This window comes from Kogia breviceps, chromosome 3, assembly GCF_026419965.1.
Source record: "Kogia breviceps isolate mKogBre1 chromosome 3, mKogBre1 haplotype 1, whole genome shotgun sequence".
In the NCBI taxonomy this organism is placed as follows: Eukaryota; Metazoa; Chordata; class Mammalia; order Artiodactyla; family Physeteridae; genus Kogia; species Kogia breviceps.
The window spans coordinates 75,361,271-75,378,250 of NC_081312.1; the positions used below are offsets into that span (position 1 = coordinate 75,361,271).

The 16,980-nt window shown below is 49.7% G+C and overlaps 2 protein-coding genes across 12 annotated transcripts in view; one reads left to right on the forward strand and one right to left on the reverse strand.

Annotated features, from left to right (window-relative positions):
• Positions 1-2,134: 2,134 nt before the first annotated feature.
• MRPL52 (mitochondrial ribosomal protein L52) lies at positions 2,135-5,545 on the reverse strand. Of its 2 annotated transcripts, none has more exons than XM_059058772.2 (5): positions 5,481-5,545; positions 5,318-5,378; positions 5,173-5,240; positions 2,863-2,927; positions 2,135-2,304 (listed from the first exon to the last, which is right to left on the reverse strand). In XM_059058772.2, the coding sequence occupies exons 1-5, from the start codon at positions 5,506-5,508 to the stop codon at positions 2,152-2,154; spliced, it is 375 nt and encodes a 124-aa protein (XP_058914755.1). In that variant the 5' UTR covers positions 5,509-5,545; the 3' UTR covers positions 2,135-2,151. The 2 variants fall into 2 exon arrangements, with proteins under 2 accessions (XP_058914755.1, XP_058914756.1); XM_059058773.2 differs by having other exon boundaries at positions 5,318-5,375; positions 5,481-5,534.
• Positions 5,546-9,623: 4,078 nt separating this feature from the next.
• SLC7A7 (solute carrier family 7 member 7) overlaps positions 9,624-16,980 on the forward strand; it is a 35,527-nt gene continuing 28,170 nt past the window's right edge. Inside the window, exons 1-2 of one of the 10 annotated variants that reach the window (XM_067028800.1) lie at positions 12,093-12,536; positions 12,649-12,722. Coding sequence is in view for 1 of the 10 variants with exons in the window: in XM_067028805.1 (XP_066884906.1) it covers positions 14,671-14,869 (199 nt within the window). In the remaining 9 variants the exon portion in view is untranslated. Of the gene's footprint in view, positions 9,783-9,807; positions 10,216-12,092; positions 12,537-12,648; positions 12,723-12,824; positions 14,046-14,645; positions 14,870-15,289; positions 16,809-16,980 lie in introns of those variants that run through there. The other 9 variants (XM_067028802.1, XM_067028804.1, XM_067028801.1 and 6 more) reach the window with 9 other exon arrangements.

A 16,980-nucleotide genomic window follows, 5' to 3' on the forward strand; every position in this document is an offset into this window, starting at 1 on the left:
CCTCCGCCCCCGCCCCTATGCCCTCCTTTCCCGGTGCGGACGTGGTTGTTTCAGTCTGAATCCAATTACAGCCAAGAGCAGGGTAAAAAAAAAAAAAAACAAAAAAAACCCTAAGTTGCCTTTCTGTGGTGGAGGCTGCCATCTGCAGGGGTTGAGGCCACAGCCGAGAGCGGGGGGGGGGGGGGGGGGGGGGGGCTTGGGGGGACTCAAGGGACGGGATGTGGGAGACTTTCTCCTTCTAAGCATATTTTGGGTGGCTTGATTCCTCTGCTTCCACCGTTCGTCTCACCTCCGTGGGAAGCACTGGGAAGCTCAGCGCCTGGGGCAAACACGGAGCTCAGAGCCTGGGATGGTGGGGGCATCTTCCTTGTCCACGAGACCCGGTGTGCGGGAGATTGTCTGCTGGGGCCTGTGGCTCAATCGTATTGAAAATTGTGTCCCTTATTCTTGTCAGCCACCTCTGTCCCTCCCCTAACAAAAAAACAATAATTTTAAAAAGCAACAGGGGCTTCCCTGGTGGCGCAGTGGTTGAGAGTCCGCCTGCCGATGCAGGAGACACGGGTTCATGCCCCGGTCCGGGAAGATCCCACATGCCTAGGAGTGGCTGGGCCCGTGAGCCATGGCCGTGGAGCCTGTGCTCTGCAACGGGAGAGGCCACAACACTGAGAAGCCCGCGTACCAAAAAAAAAAAAAAAAAAAAAAAAAAAAATCAACAATACCAAACCCCACCACCACACTGGATCTGGGGGTCCTGTCCCCGGAGAAAGACGAATGTGCCCTCTTTTTTATTGTCCTTTGCAATCTGCTGCCCCTTGAACTAGAACTGGCTGGGGAGGAAAGGAGTGCAAGGCCATGAAATCCGGGGAAAGGCAAATCAAGTTTGGTGAAACTGCAGAAGAGAGAATGGGAGTCAGGCCTACGGGGTTTAGTTCCCGCTCTATACCGGAAAAGGAGATAATCTCCTCCTTCAGGGGCTGACTAGACTCTGAGAACAAAAGGTGTAGGTATGAAGGGAAGGGGGAGGGCTGGCTAGAGCTGACGGTGGGAAAGGGAGACAGATAAGAGGCTGAGGGCTAGATCTGGAAAAGCAACACAACAGAGGCAGGAAAAGTGTAGGACACAGAAAACCCAACCATCAGCGAAATCTAAGATCCAAGAACTGCATTGGTCAGCGAAGAGAGGAAGGAGGTTGGTGTGTGTGGGGGGGGGTGGAGAAGAAGGGAGGGAAAGAAAGCAAGGGAAGGAATAAAGGAGGTTGGACAGAAATTATGTCAGACAGGAAGTTCCAGAAATCCTAGAGATAAAAGAACTGTCACATTATTTGTGGCAGGAGAATGGAAGAAAAGCCCAGTGCTTGGTATTGTAATGGGAGCAAAGGTCCTTTTCCCCTCAGAATCCATGGGAGGAGCCATGATCAATAAAATGAAAGGTTTCCCTGGGGCCTGTGCAGCTAACAGATCTGTGGGAAATATATGGTGGCTATTAAGTACCTATTCCACAGTCAGTTTGGGGGCTGAGCACTGCAAGGCTCCCCTACACAAGTGGGGGTTGGGAAGTACAGGCCTCTCTCCAGCCAACCTCTGGAATTCAGTCAGAACCACAGAAACCTCAGGATCCCACTCTTTAGCAGAACATGCAACACCCAAGTCTGCTGCTCCCGTGTCAGCCTTCCCAGTGGGAGTATCCTCTAGGGCCATGTATCTGAAGTTTACAAAAACTGATATCAGTTGCTTGCCAAAAAGTGGATCTCAGCTGGAAAGACTTTTTCATCAAAACATTTATTAATGTGTAACTGCATGAGGCCTGAACTATGTATGGGCTGTTAAAGGCTTGAGTGTGTGGCTAAAGCCAGGAAAACTGTTGCCCCCTTTTTCATGTTTGCAGAGCAGCAAAGTTGGGCCAGTCCTATGGCCTGCAAAAGAGGGGGTCAATACCCCCGAGCAAGAGTCTGCTGAACCGGAATGGAGCTGGAGTGAGGGCACTGTGCCAACACGTCCAGGCAGTGATCTTACAGCCTGTTCTTCCTGGTGTCCATCCTCATTTGCCCTGAAGACAGATGGGGAACATAAAGGCTTTCTTCTGGCTGGGATGACACATCTAGGTGATAGAAAAGAAAGCCAGAGCCAGGCCGGGGGAGACAGAAGTTGCTTTTTATTGACTTGGTCGTGGGTTCTGCAGTAGAGCCCCTTTGGGTTTAAGAGCATTCTGCTGCTTCCTTTCTTCTTCCTGCAACTTCTCTTGCTGCCTGAGCTGCCATGCCTGTAATCCAGCATCCATTTCCTGAGACAGCAGTACAACTCGTCTCTGAAACAGACAGGAAAACAGTGTGGATAACATCTGGGGCTTGAGCTCTGCACCATATATCCTTTCATTCACAGATCAAAGTCAGAGGTTTCAGCTGGAAAATGACACCACTGACTGGGGAAGGGGTGGAACCAGGTCCTGGGCTGGGAAGCAGGAGGAAGGCAGCAAAATGGGTGTCTACTATTGGTTCCTGCCCTAGGAGTGCCCCACTCTATCCTCCCTTCTCCCGGTACTGTTAAAACCTCTGGCGAGGGGCTTCCCTGGTGGCGCAGTAGTTGAGAATCCGCCTGCCGATGCAGGGGACACGGGTTCGTGCCCGGGTCCGGGAAGATCCCACATGCCGCAGAGCGGCTGGGCCCGTGAGCCATGGCCACTGAGCCTGCGTGTCCGGAGCCTGTGCTCCACAAAAAAAAAAAAAAAAAAAAAAAACCTCTGGCGGGTAAAACCTCGGAGTGAGGGGTACGTGTTAGCTTAGGTGCCAACTAAAGACAAATTACAATTTAAATTTTCTCCCCCTGATTACACACAGTTTTCTCTGTGTGGGCTCTGGCCACTCACTGCAAACTTTTCCCTTTGGGCTTTTCTTCGAAGCTGGCCTTTCATTGGAGGAGCAGGACGGCCATCTGCAGATAGAAGTGAGAGAAAAGTCAAGTGTTAGAGAAGGCCTGCAGGACCCTGGGAAAGCGCTGTGATAGGAAAGAGGGAAGAACAAATCTTGAGCTCCTTTTTTCCATTTCACACCCACTGTAGCTTAATTCCCCTAGAACACTTCCCTCAATGGTGAGGTATGCCAGAACCACCAAGAATAAGCTCCTAGGAATGTTCCTACTCTATTTTACTTACCCCTCCCTCATTAGCCTAGAATTCAAGGTCCTTTGCAATGCTGAATCTCCTGTTTTATCTTCAGAAACCCTCCACTCAAGCAATGTGATTACTGTTCTACTTACCAGTGAGTCCTTGCTGAGTTCTGTCTCACTCTATAATGAAACAAACACCCTCTTTTCCTTTCCTTCCAGCCAAATTCTCATTCTTAGGCCAACCTCAAGCTCTACTTGTCCCAGAAATCCTTCTCTAACCTCTTCAACTCTGTCAGCTCTCTCTTCTGAAAGAAATGCATCTCCATCATTTAATATTCATCTCTCTGTTTGGGGACATTTATTGTACTACTGATTGTTTTTAGCCTTATTTAGCCACCTCAAATCCTTCTGGAAAGGGGCAGAGCACTGAAATATTATTACTTAATTTTTAAAATGTCCATGCTTTGTTTTTCCAGTTAGACTTTAAGTTCCTTGGGATTAGGGACTGTATCCCTACTTTCGCTGTAGTATAGTGTAGGCCCAAAATAAAAATCTTATAAATGTATGCTGACTTGCTGAAAAAATGCAGTATCTGATCTCAAGTAGTTTATACAGAGATTAAAAGGATACTTTCTACAAAGAAAGAAAGAAACAGTGAAAGCTCTGTCCAAAAGTTTGAAGGCAAGACAAATAAGAGATAATATTCATCAGGAAAGGGAACCAATACTGTGTATAACAGGTGCTTTACACTGGTTGTTTCATTTTATCCTTCCAAGAACCATCTGAGATAGGTATTCTTCTTTTACATTTGTGGAAACTGAGAGATACCATTAAGTAACTTGCTAACCACAAAGTTAGCAAGTAGAGAAGCCTGGATTAGGAATCAATTCCGTGGGCTTCCCTGGTGGCACAGTGGTTAAGAATCTGCCTGCCAAGGGACGAGGGTTCAATCCCTGGTCCGGGAGCCAGGGATTGCTCCATGCCACGGAGCGACTAAGCCCGTGTGCCACAACTACTGAGCCTGCGCTCTAGAGCCTGTGAGCCACAACTACTGAGCACGTGTGCCACAACTACTGAAGCCCAGGCGCCTAGAGCCCGTGCTCCCAACAAGAGAAGCCACCACAATGAGAAGCCCGTGCACCGCAACGAAGAATAGCCCCTGCTCGTGGCAACTAAAGAAAGCCCACACAGAGCAGCGAAGACCCAACGCAGCCAAAAATAAATAAGTAAAAATAAAATAAATTTTAAAAAATTCAAGCTCCTAGGCTTCCTACAGTAAATAACAAGTAGGAAAAAGATCTTCACCATCCTCCTCAGCCACCAAGTATCTGATTAAGAAGTTTCAAAAAAAAAAAGAAGGTTCATACTCCTATAGAATCCAATACTCAGGTTTCTGTGCCGTTGAAGGGGGCCTGGCCTCTGCCCAGTTCTACTCCTGGCTTTGCTATTATCTAGCTGTGTGCTCCTGAGCAATTTACTTCTGTAGGCCTCAATTTTACCACTGTGAACTGGAGTCCCAATGCAGTGGGGAGTGACTTCAACTTTTCTAAGGTCCTTCCTTTCTAGGGCATTTTGTTTTGTTTCGTTTTAGGGTAAAGGAAGAAACTTTTCTGAAGAGAGCCCGTCATCCTCTGTCCTCACTCTTCTAAGCCTCTTTCTGAGACGCTCATTTAGGCAGCCTCTCGAAGAGCTCTACCTGCACTTGGTAACAAATTCTCAACAATGTACTCACCACACAGAAGGGCGGTTCTTCGTAACTTTAAAAAAACCACGTCCCTCTTAGACACATAAAGTCTTGTCCCTCCCACGGGATTGCCCCACATCAGAGTTAGCTTCTGCTTATCCCCACAAGCCAAGAAGATCCTGTCTAGCTTTACTATCCATAGGCGTAATTTAATTTATAAAATAAATAATAGGATTTCTTCCCCCAAACTCCAAATACAAAGTTCAATACGTGGTTCGCTCAGACACAACCCGCACCTTGACACTACCCCCAACCCCCCTCCGACCAGGGGCGTTCCCTCTGGGTGAAAATCTCCAAAGTAGAGTTAACTGTCAGATCAGCGCTCACCCGCGTAAGACCAGTCTGGGAGCTCCGTAAGGGGCCCATAGTCGGAGGGATTGGCAGCAAGGCCCTGCCTGGGTGGAGAAAAAACATTTCCGTGAGGACTCAGCCCAGCTTCTGGCCCCTCAGTTCCCCCCAGACTGGCACTCACTGGAGTCGCCACTGACTGCCCGCCCGAGCCGCGGCGCCGCAGTGCAGCCTCCGGACACCTGCTGGGAAAACGGCAGAGTTGGGAGAGAGGCCGTGCAGCCAGCCCAGGCGTCCAGGGCCCGCCTCCACGAACCCCTGAGCCCCCGGACCCTACACCCGCTTACTAGACAGCAGTAAACGCAAAGCAGCCATGCTGAGGCGCAGGAGCCGGAAAGTGGGCGTGGCCTCTTGGCCTCGCGCGACGCTGCGCGGGAAGCCGGAAGTCGCCATCTTGAATCTGGTTTTCAATCAAGGGCTACGCCATCTTGGCTCATCGTACGGAAAAGAGGGAAAAAACTGTGTCCAGGGATTTTTGGGCGAGAACGGTCGTTCAGCGTATGCATTCTCAGTGGTGGTTACAACCGTGCGGAAGTCGCGTGCGCCCAGACTAAACCGTTCCGAACTGTTTTCCCCCACCCCCCTCATTGCCCAGCAGAGGTCTCTAGTCCTTTGAAATTTATTTTCTCAGTTGAGTAACATCCACGTGACCGCATTCTGTCTTCTGGCATCACTGTAACATATTTCCCCCAGCCTAAGAGTCAAATTTAGAGTGAATCAGAAAATTTGGGTTTCAGTTCTCATTTATCAAACGAAATTGAAGAACTTGTATGAGATAAGCACTGTATTCGGTGTGGAGAGCAGAGCAGACGTCCCTATTCAGATAGAGCTCCTAGTCTAGATAGAGATGATGATAAATAATCATACACATTACTGTAATATTACAGCTGAGTGCTGGGAAGGGAAGTAGGTGCTGCTTGTGAGCATATGATGGGAACTTGATCTGGAGTAGGCTGTCTAATAAGGCTTTCTTGAGGAAGAGGTATTGGAGCTAAGATCTGATTCCATTTTTATAAGAGCTACCACCACACATTGTGTAATATTACCCTCACAAAAACCTTGTGAGGTAGGTAGTAGTAAGTGGCAAACCCAGATCCGTGGCTTCTTCCCTCTTTCTTTTATCACTCACAGACATACTTTTATTGTGCTTTGCAGGTATTGCATTTTTTACAAATTAAAGGTTTGTAGCAACCTTGCATAGAGCAAGTCTATCAGTGCCAGATTTTCAAACAGCATTTGTTCTCTTTGTGCCTTTGTGTCACATTTTGGTAATGCTTGAAATATTTCAAGCTTTGGCATTATTATTTGTTATGCTGATCTGTGATCCAGTGATCTTTGATGTTGCTATTGTAATTGTTTTGGCATTTTTTAGCAATAAGATTTTTCGAATAAGGTATGTACTTTTTTTTTAGACATAATGCTATTGCACACTTAATAGACTATAATATAGTGTAAACATAATTTTACATGTACTGGGAAACTAAAAAATTCCTGTGACTCACTTTATTGTGATATTTGCTTTGTTGTGGTGGTTAGCTCCGAGGTATGCCTGTACTTGCCTTGGGGAAGTCATTTATCCCTAATTTCTTCATTGAAGAAAAAGCTTAAAATATATCACATTTATGAAAACATTTTAAGAATGATAAGGTAAGTGAAAGTGCTTTATAAATGGTGAAGCTCCTACAAAAGTAGCCATTACTCTTGTGCTAGGCTAGACACTTAAACACATGCTGACTGGGGGAACCTGAGGGAGTGGTGTAATGGCCTATCTGGAAGTTTATTGTTTCCTTCTGCAAGACTGGGAAGTTTTTCCACAGGAGGTGGCTCTGAACTGTGCTTTGAAAGAGGGGAAGGGTGGGTCCTGGTTTAAGAAGTAAAAGCAGCTGTTTTGATAACAATAAGAATGGTATAGGGGAGGGCTGAACTAGAAGAAGGGATGGGAATAAAAGAACCTTGGCTATAAGCCAATGGATGGACCCAAAAAACTAAGCAAGGGAAGTAAGACAATAGAGTACCATTACCATTTTACATTTGTACACTTAATTTTCAGTTATCAAAACACTTCTGTATAAATGATACAAAACACTTCTTTATAAATTTTCATAATAAACCCATAAAGTGGATAAGACAGATCAGGAAGCAATCACTGTAGAGATAGCTTGTAATTTTCAGAGATCAGGAAATTGAACCAAAATGTGGCTGTGGATTTACTGTTTTACAGTTGCAGTAATGACTGAGTAACACCTTTCCCAGGCTAGGCTCCATGTGCCTTTGGCTGGTTCTGAGATAGACGGCTGAGGCAGACAGCACTGCAATCCCATTACATAATTTACAGTTGGAGGATCATGTAGTAGGAGCCAAGGGCTGGAAAAATAACGTCGGCAACATTCAAGATTCGTAGGAACTATCAACACTATATAAAGGAGTTGAACCAGCAACACTCCTCTATCTTTTAGTAGCTCACACACTATGGGTGCAAGATCATAAAAAAGGCCACATGCATTAAGGGGAACAAATAATGTGGACAGTATGAACTCCACATGCAGAACTGAACACATGCACTAATTTAATAGCTGTGGGAGTCAAGGAGCGAGAGCTGGAGGACTTTGGGGCAGATGGGAAGCTTGATCTGGAAAAGTAGGAAAACTGGGAGGGGAAAGGTCTTTGGAAGGAAGATGAGTTCAGCCTTTGATGTGGTTAGAGTGATGTGGCAGGGGGGGACAATCCATGGGTTAAGATTTTGAGAGGGAGAGAGAAAGAGAACTCCAGTGCTGACAGCTAACATCATCAGCATTCTCAGGGACCTCATGGAACACTGTTGCAGGGGAGTGGGTCTGGCACTAGGACAGCACTCCTCAATGACTTCATCAGACTCTAAGCCACAGGAAAGCAGTTTCATCATCCCCTAACTGAATGTCTTTCAGCCTCTGGACTTCATCTGGCAAAGGCTAGAGTTAACAATGGTGGGAAGCATCCGGAATCTGAGCTTCATGTCTTTCCTCTGTTACTTAAACTCCTTTGCCTCTCCAGGGCATCACAGCCTGCATTTGGCTTTAACACATTGTTGTCCATTGATGTTTTCGTCCAACAAGTTTATTCAAATATCCTTCTGTCAGGTCTGTATACAGTAATTTTTGTGCAAGTGCACTGGGAAAGTTGGTGCTTTTTAAACTGTTGTGATGAATAATGATGATGTTGGAGAAAGAACATTAAGTGAAGGTGACTCTGGGTAGATAATTCCACCTCGTTTTGCAACCTCTTCCCATTTTTGCATACCGTGACTAAATTCTAAGGTTGAAGAAGAGCGAACTATTTGGGAAGTGTCTTATTTCCTGTTCCTTCATTGGCTTCCGCCTTAGGACGGCTCAAAAAAGATCAAAATCACTGTCACCCCAAATCACTGTCACTCCATGCAAGAACGGTGGGAACTGACAGCTATAAACCACCCACTCACACAATACATTGCTTTGCATATTATTTCCTTATTACTTACATAATTTATTGTAACATATTCCTTTTCTTTTCCCATGGCTGTCAAATCCCTGCTCAATCAGTACAGGCTAAATTCTGTGTTAAATGACCCAGCTTCAGGATGGGTAAATTATGACCTCGGGCTACACTCTTTTTTTCTTGCCTGGTAGCTGGGAAATCTCTTAAGCTATGTACCTTTCCACCAGACTGGTCTTGAACGTGGGTCGTCCTCTATGAATCTCTGCAGAGAGGCTTTAAAAGATGCCAAAGCTGGACTGTCCATAAAGTCTACTAAAGTAAATTGTATTATTTACAAGTCATCTTTTAGGTTTAATACGTGGTGAAACATTTTCACATCCCTTTCCTTGAATTAGCCCAGCAACCTCCTCTTTTATTGGTCCACTCTGCCACTAAGACTCTTCAGATGAAAGGTGCGTTGGGGACTCTAGCCTCCCGGACACCCTCAGCGCGGACATTTTTGGTTAAGTGCTGCCTCCTGGCGGCGGCCCTACGGCCCGACACCTTCCCGGCCCGGTGGAGACCACTTTTTACAAATTTATTTATTTATGGCTGTGTTGGGTCTTCGTTTCTGTGCGAGGGCTTTCTCTAGTTGTGGCAAGCGGGGGCCACTCTTCATCGCGGTGCGCGGGGCTCTCACTATCGCGGCTCCAGACGCGCAGGGTCAGTATTGTGGCTCACGGGCCCAGTTGCTCCGCGGCATGTGGGATCCTCCCAGACAAGGGCTTGAACCCGTGTTCCCCGCATTGGCAGGCAGATTCTCAACCACTGCACCACCAAGGAAGCCCAAGAGACCACTTTCTTTAATTTGGGATCTCGAAGCTGACGCAACAGCTTCCCCGAGGGGGCGGAGAGTTGAGTCGCCCTTCCGGGAGACCCCTCCCCTGGCTCCAAGCTGGCGCCGCTCCCTCCCCTCCCCCACGGGGCTTTGCGATCCACAGTCCCTCCCGAGTTTCAGCCGAGAGCGTCTCGGGGCTGGAGGCGGGGTTGCCTGGGTTCGGGGCCCTAGCCCAGACCCCCGTCGGGCCCGCCAGCTCGAGCTGGATTGGGAGGGAGGGAAGAGGAAGCTGAGCGTTCCTGGGGCGGAGGACGCGTCTAAGGTTATCCGCGGTCATTTTCATTTCCCAGGGGCAGCGCAGCTGTGCCTGAGCCAGGACAGGGCAGGGGAGCGGCTTGCGGGACCTCTCGGTTCTCGGACCTTTGCGATCTTCGCCTACACCCACCACAAGCCCTCTCTTCTAGCGCTTCCTGGAGCCCGGGGGGGAGGGGCGAGGACTGCTTGGCCAGGTGGAGGGAACGAAGGGGTCCGGGTGAGGTGGGGTCCTGATGCCCCAGGGCAGAGCCCGCTTCGGCCGCCGCAGCCAGACCTGGACTTCGGAGGCGACCGAGACTCCCAGAGGGGCTTTGGAGGCGGGCGGTGGCTGGGTCGGGGTGCGAAGGAGAGATCTTCGGGCCGCAGACACGGATCCGGGGGCCGAGAGAAAGAGGGAAGTAACGGGAAACGGCGGGGACGACGTCAGGGGGCCGGGCCGGGTGAGCTAGGCTGGGAGTGGGGGGCAGGGCGGGAGAAAGGGGCAAAGGTGAGCGCTGCGCGTTCCCGCTGAAGGGCGTGCGGTTCCACTTTCCTCGAACCCGCATGCATTTGCGTGAACCTGAGCGTTCGCCTCCCTCTGTCTTCGCCCCCTCTTCCCTTTCACCCCTTCTTCGCGGACGTCGCACCTTGTGCTCGCCGCACCCAGACCGGCCACCTGAGCCTGGGTGTGGGGCAGAACAGCCGGGAGCTTCCAAGCCGGGGAAGGCGCGTTAGATGAGGGGCTTTTTGTTTTTGTTTTCCCGCTGAGGAAGCAGAAAGTCCCTTTCAAATCATTCTAGACCGCCAAGTAAAACTGTAAAACCTATACTCTTTTCCTTCCCTTCAACCCATTACTATCAAAAAGAATAAATCCCCCCCCCACCAATACTCGTTGATTAGGAGCCAGAGCAGCTGCAGCATAGGTGGGCCTGAAGGGCAAGTTCAGGACATTCCCGGAGCCCAACTGGGAAATCAGTCTAGGAGGAAGGGCATTGTTCATTCATTTATGCTTCCAGCAAACATTTGTTTGTCTGCACGGGCCCTGCGTTGGGGATACCAGTGAGTAAAGCTCTGGTGGTGCTGCATGCTAGTGGGGGAGGTGACAGCAAACAAACTCCAGGTGATAGTGGGTGCCTTTGAAGAAAAGTCCGGCCCATGAAGGGGATGGAGATTGACAGAGGGAAGAAGTTACTCCTTCCAAGACTCCTCAGGGAAGGTCTCTGATAGATTGGTGCTTAAGTACAGACCTGAATGGAGTGAGTGAGGGAATGAACAATAACATGGGGGAGAATGTTCCAGGCAGAAGGAACAGCCATTGCAGAAGCCCTGAGGTGGCAGGGAGCATGCTTGTGTGGCAACAGCAAGGAGGCCAGTGTGGCTGGAGTGGAGGGAGAGGGAGCAGGGGCCAGTGCCAACAGGGGCAGCTTTAGGGCTGTCTTCCTAGGAACTTCCCTCATTTACAACTTGGATTTGAGCCCAGAGTGGGATTAAGGGGCAGGCCAGCTGGGCAAGCAGCCTGGGTCTAAAAGGGCGCTAAATTATCCTTAGGGTAATTCAGACGTTTGGAGCCAATGAACTCAGACTTCTGTCTCTTGGTGAACTGTAAGTTGGCTCCCCTCCACTGACAGAATCCTTGACGACTGCTCACCTAGACCACCTGTCTCTAGAATAATTCTGCAACACTCAGGTACAGGTACAAGTTGCAGGGTTAGACCAGCCAGCTGATAGTTGCCTAAAGGCAGTGGTCACAGCTGGAATTCTGAAAATGTGCTACATGCTGTGAAGTGCCACTCCCTGAGATTTATGCCATTGTCTACATTCAGAATGATTTGATATGCCTACCAAAATCTGTCTGCTTCAGAAAACTGCATGTAATGAATTCATGCATTAAGCTCTAATTTTGAAGAGAAAGACTGAAGCTTCCAGTTTTTATTCCGAGAAAATCGGTATTCCCCCACTTCTGCTACATAAACATTCAACAGATATTTAAATAATGCTGGTTTGAGGGGGTGCCAACTCACTGGCTTGCCCAGGGTGCCAGGGCTTGCTCTGGTCCACTTGGATGGCTCTTACCTGGCAATACACGCATCACGTGAACCACCTGGGGACCTGAGATGTGAGCGGGCTTGCTTAGTGTTTGGGTGTGTGCGTGGCTATAACCCCACAACTGGCCTTCCTTGGCATGCAGTGGCTTACATAGGGGCTGAAATGGCACTGAGCCTCTTGAGATGGGACCGCAGAGTTCCAACGCCCTAACCATCGATCCTATGCCCTCCACAGGGCCAAGGATAGTATGTGAGTGGGAGATGAGTAGGGAATGGAATGAGCGGGGAGGGGAGTTGTTAAGGGCATCAGGAGAGCACTGTAGGTCTAGGTCACTGGGAGAACTCAAGAGCTCAGTAAATACCGGACAACCAGGAAGTTCAGGGGCTGAACGTAGAGGGGAGGAGGACCCGAGGCTCCAAGTGGAGAAGGTGCCTGGAGGCGAGCAGGCGTCAAGGTCTTCTGGGTCTGAACAGGCTGTCCCAGATCCAACCCGTTCCCTGGCCCCTCCCTGCTGCCGGCCAGAGTCACACATGTGTTTTCCTGTTTTCCATATTGGTCCCCGGAGTCACACCGCCTTTTCTGCTCTTCAGAGTCAACAGCTGCTGGAGCGTGAGCCTTACCCCGGGTTCCCTTTCCCAGCACCTGCCCCTCCTCCCGAGTGCTGGTAGCTCCTCCTCCTCCTCCTCCTCCTCCTCCTCCTCCTCCTCCTCGCACCTGCCCGAAGATCTCAGGACAGGTAAGAGATGGGAGAGGAGGGACAGTGGGCGAGAGGGTAAGTGTCAGAGGAGGATGGAGTGAGTCCTGAGAATTGGCTGACCTGGAGACCCACGAGCCTCTTATTTTCCCAGCCCCAGCCCTCCCCATGCAGAGCCCTCTACCCAGAGACTTCAGCGCTGCATTCGTGGAGGCCCTGGCCACAGAAGTAAACACTTTCTTTCTTGCTGCACTTTTTTTTTTTTATAAAGGGACTGTCATAGCTACAGTGGAATATAGAAAAACAAATGGAGAATGGGGGAGGGAGTAACTGAGCTCCCAGCCTGGGGAGATGGGGGAATCCATCTGTAGCAGAGTGTTTCTGTTTTCTGTTCCTGATATTCAGGAAGGCAGCACAGCCCAGTGGGAGCTAGGAAGGCAGGACGTGGGTGTCTGGGGGAGAAAGTGTCTTTTCACCTTAGCTCCCTGGGCTTGACTGAGGAACCAAGACGCTGAACTGTACGCTGGTCCCTGGAGAAAGCGTGTTTTGGTTTTGCCATATTCACAGGTGGGGTCAGGGTGCGGGGCTCCCCTGCCTGCTGGGGCCCTGATCCCTGTGTTCCCTGAACCCCTGAATCTGAAACTTCTCCTGTAGGATGAGTGTGTTGTCCAGTAATCTCCACTAGGTCCTCAGAGAGGTATGCACCTCAGACAGGAAGGAGACGGGTGCTGCGTATCTGGAACGCTGTTATCTCCTGGGATTCCAGGCTCTGCAAGTTTCTCTTGTAAAGCCTGGGGTGGGAGAGCACTTCAGGACAGGTCCTGCTGGTCCCAGGCTGCCTGAATGGTGGAGGCATGACCCCGAGAGCTGGGGTCTCAGGGGGGAATGCGAGCCGCCAAGGATGGTGCATTCCTGCCCACGGAGCTGGTGCTGGGAAGTGTGTGAGAAAAGCGGGCATATTTTCTCTGAAGTCAGCCTCCTCCGTCCAGTTTGAGTGGGTCTACTGAAGAGTAGGCTAGGAAAGGGATTTCATTCATATAGATAAGCACTTCCTGGTGAGACCACTAGGGTGTGCTGTTTGCTGGAGTGTGGGTTTCACCCCAGTGGGTTTTTGTCTCAAGATTCCACGATGAGGATTTCACCTTTCAGATACCACCAGCCAGAAAACAAACCCTGCACACATCTCTCCCCACTTAACCTTACAGTTTCCCCTTCGTCTGCCCTTCACTCCTTTTCCCTATGCCCCATTAGGACACATGCCCACCCTTGGTGCCAGGGAATTTGATCTTAAAAGGCTTGGCGTGATGATGTGTTTCCGTGTGTTTTTGTTTGCTTTAGAAGTGGGAGCAGCACTGCCAAGAGGACTTGTAATCGTTTCTCATTCCTGCAAAGGGATGAGAAATGGGAGGAGCAGCCAGGAAGGAGATGGATGGGCTTTGTTGGAGCCTTTAGCCTAGACTTTATTTTATTTTAAATTTATTAATTTTATTTATTATTTATTTTTGGCGGCGTTGGGTCTTCATTGCTGCGCACGAGCTTTCTCTAGTTGCGGTGAGCAGGGGCTACTCTTCGTTGCGGCGCGTGGGCTTCAGTAGTTGTGGCTCGCAGGCTCCAGAGCGCAGGCTCAGTAGTTGTGGCACATGGGCTTAGTTGCTCCGCGGCATGTGGGATCTTCCTGGACCAGGACTTGTCCCCTTCATTGGCAGGCGGATTCTTAGCCACAGCGCCACCAGGGAAGTCCCCAAGCCTAGACTTTAGACTGAAGGACAGCAGAGACTTTCTTTTAATCTAATCACATCCTCCCCCAGGTAGTTCATTAGAGAGCCATCTAAAGGGCTTTCTTGCCTAAGAGGAGGGCTAGAGACTGGGCAGGTCAGAGGGGGTGGGGAGGTTGGAGAGAGAGCACAGAGCTTGAGCTTTGTTGGCTAACCTACCTGCCTCCCTTACTATGGCATCCTGGCAGGTGACTTACTTAGTGTCTGCCTTAAGGGGCTGCTGGGGGGATTAAATGAGATAAGACATGTAGGTGTTAAGCAATATGTCTGGCTTGGTTAAGTGCTCAATAAATGACAGTTACTATTATTATTATTATTATTTTTTGTGGTATGCGGGCCTCTCACTGTTGTGGACTCTCCCATTGCGGAGCACAGACTCCGGACGCACAGGCTTAGTGGCCATGGCTCACGGGCCCAGCCGCTCCGCGGCATGTGGGATCTTCCTGGACCTGGGCACAAACCCGTGTCCCCTTCATTGGCAGGCGGGCTCTCAACCACTGCGCCACCAGGGAAGCCCGACAATTACTATTATTATAGGAACGTTTAAGGGGGAGCTGGGAGAAAAAAGGACAGTCTTCTGGATGGATTTCAGAAGTTTTGGTGAGAGTGGCTTGGGAAACATGATCTCTGGGAAGGCTAACATCAGGGTCCACCTCCTGGGTGAAAAAAAAAAAAGTTTAAGGAACTAGAAGGAGAGGTTGTAGGGTAAAGATAAGCACCCCCCTTACCCCAGGGCTTTTTAGATCTTTGTTCTTTGGTAGTTGAATAACCAAAAGGGGTTTGAAAGGGCATGAGAAGGAACAGAAAGACAGTTGGATTTCAGAACGAGTAGGGTGTATTTCTGTTGGTAAAGGAGACCCAGAATACCGGAGTTAAGTAGACTCTAAAAACAGAATATATGCTTTCCCCAAATTGCTCAACTTCCTCTGTCTGTTCTGGGCCTGTCCAGTATAGCTCAGTGAAATCTTATTTCTCCATAGTTTTAGGAAATTGGAGTAAACTTGTATTTGGGGAAGTTGTTTATAGGAATTATGCTTAGCCCATAGATCCTGGTATGTTTTCTTAAGGATGAAAGGGCCTGTGAGTTGGGCATGGATGCAGCGAGAGGTTTCAGTCTCGTTCTTGACCTTGTTTTCTTGGAAGCAGCTTGAGGATCAGCCTTGGGGACATGGCACAAGTTTCGGGCGGCAACCTCTCACTCTGTGTGGGGAAGTGTGCAGAGTTCTCTTAGGATACCTGATCACGAGTTGGACTGTACTTACACTTCCTCTAATCTGCATGTGAATAAGCCTCTGTGGCACAATGTGCAACCTTCCTTCCTTTCTTGTCAGGGTGAGAGAGAAGTGGGGCTAAGCTGGGGCCTGGAGAGAGAGAGGGCTGTGCATTCTGTCTCAGCTGCAGCCCTGTCCTCAGCTAATTTGCTTGGGGACAGCTTCCCCAGGGCTGCAGAAACTGTACCCACCCAGCTGACCGTCAGTCCTTTCTTCTGGGCCTCTGGTCCTGGAGCAGAGCTGACAAAGGAGATTCCTGAGAGAGGGCATTCTTATCACAGAAAGTGCTGAGCCAAGAGCTCCTAGCCTTCCTCTTGCAGACGTGAAGGGCCAGTGAACCTTGGACCCAGACAGTTACTTAACACCCCTCTCCCCCTCCTTCTGTCCCTCCACCCTTCTTGACTTCTTGATATGACTTAAATCCTTAAGCATTTGCCCGGCCTTTCCTTTTACTGCTGGCTGAAAGGCAGGAGTGGTCAGATCACAGCTCCCAGAGGCTGTGTCTCTGTGTGGCTGCTGCCTCGGGGACCTGCTTCCACCCAGGGCCAGGGAGTGAGTGTGCTTCCCACCCTCTCCCTCAGCCCCACTCATCTTGCCCACTCTCCCTTTGCTGCTCTGCAGTGTCCAATCGCTTCCTTTCCTGAGTGCCTCTAGCCCTAGGATCCGTCCACTTGCTTGGCCAGCCTGGCCTGATCTCCTCTCAGCACCTCCTGCTCCGTGATGCCCAGCATTTGCTACCCCACTGCAGCTGTTTCCTTGCCTCTCTGCTTTGGTGCTGTCTCTCCAGCAGCAACTCCTGGGTGGGGAGTGGTCATCAGCTGCCTCCAGTCATCTCTAGGTTGGGCTGCACATTTGGATCACTGATCTCTCATCCATACTTTGTTTTGGGTGATGCAATATGTAGGGATTTGATGGCCGGAGACCTACATCACTAGGGGCTGGGAATGGTATCTGGGAAAGGAAAAGCACGGAAAAGAGGAGGCCTGTCTTCTTTCTGGGTGGGGCTGGGCCGCTTGGGCTTTGCTGGGGCTGAAGAGTTCAGCTGAGGGTTGTTAAGGGATAATCCCTGAACAGGGGGATGGTTGTGAGTTTCCATTAAGAGCTCTCTGAAGCCTTTAGGTTTGCCAGAGCCAGGGTTCTTGGGGGAAAAGGGCAGTGTTGTGAGGAGAACCCACAGACTAGCTGCTTGCAAGGTTGGTTCCCAAGGTTGCATCTCATCACAGGTGACAGGTGAGACTGAAATTGGAGGGAAGACAGACTTTTTTTGGGTCAGGCTGAAAAGCACAGGCTCAAATCATTATGGTTACACGTGGGAACTGCCAAATTGTTCGTCTTCCTGTCTCCAGTGAGTTTCGATAGAACCGGGATTTAGTTTTCTATCTTGTAAATCAGGTGGCCAGTGCCAGTCTAATGATGAGAAACATGTTTTCTCTCTGGGGA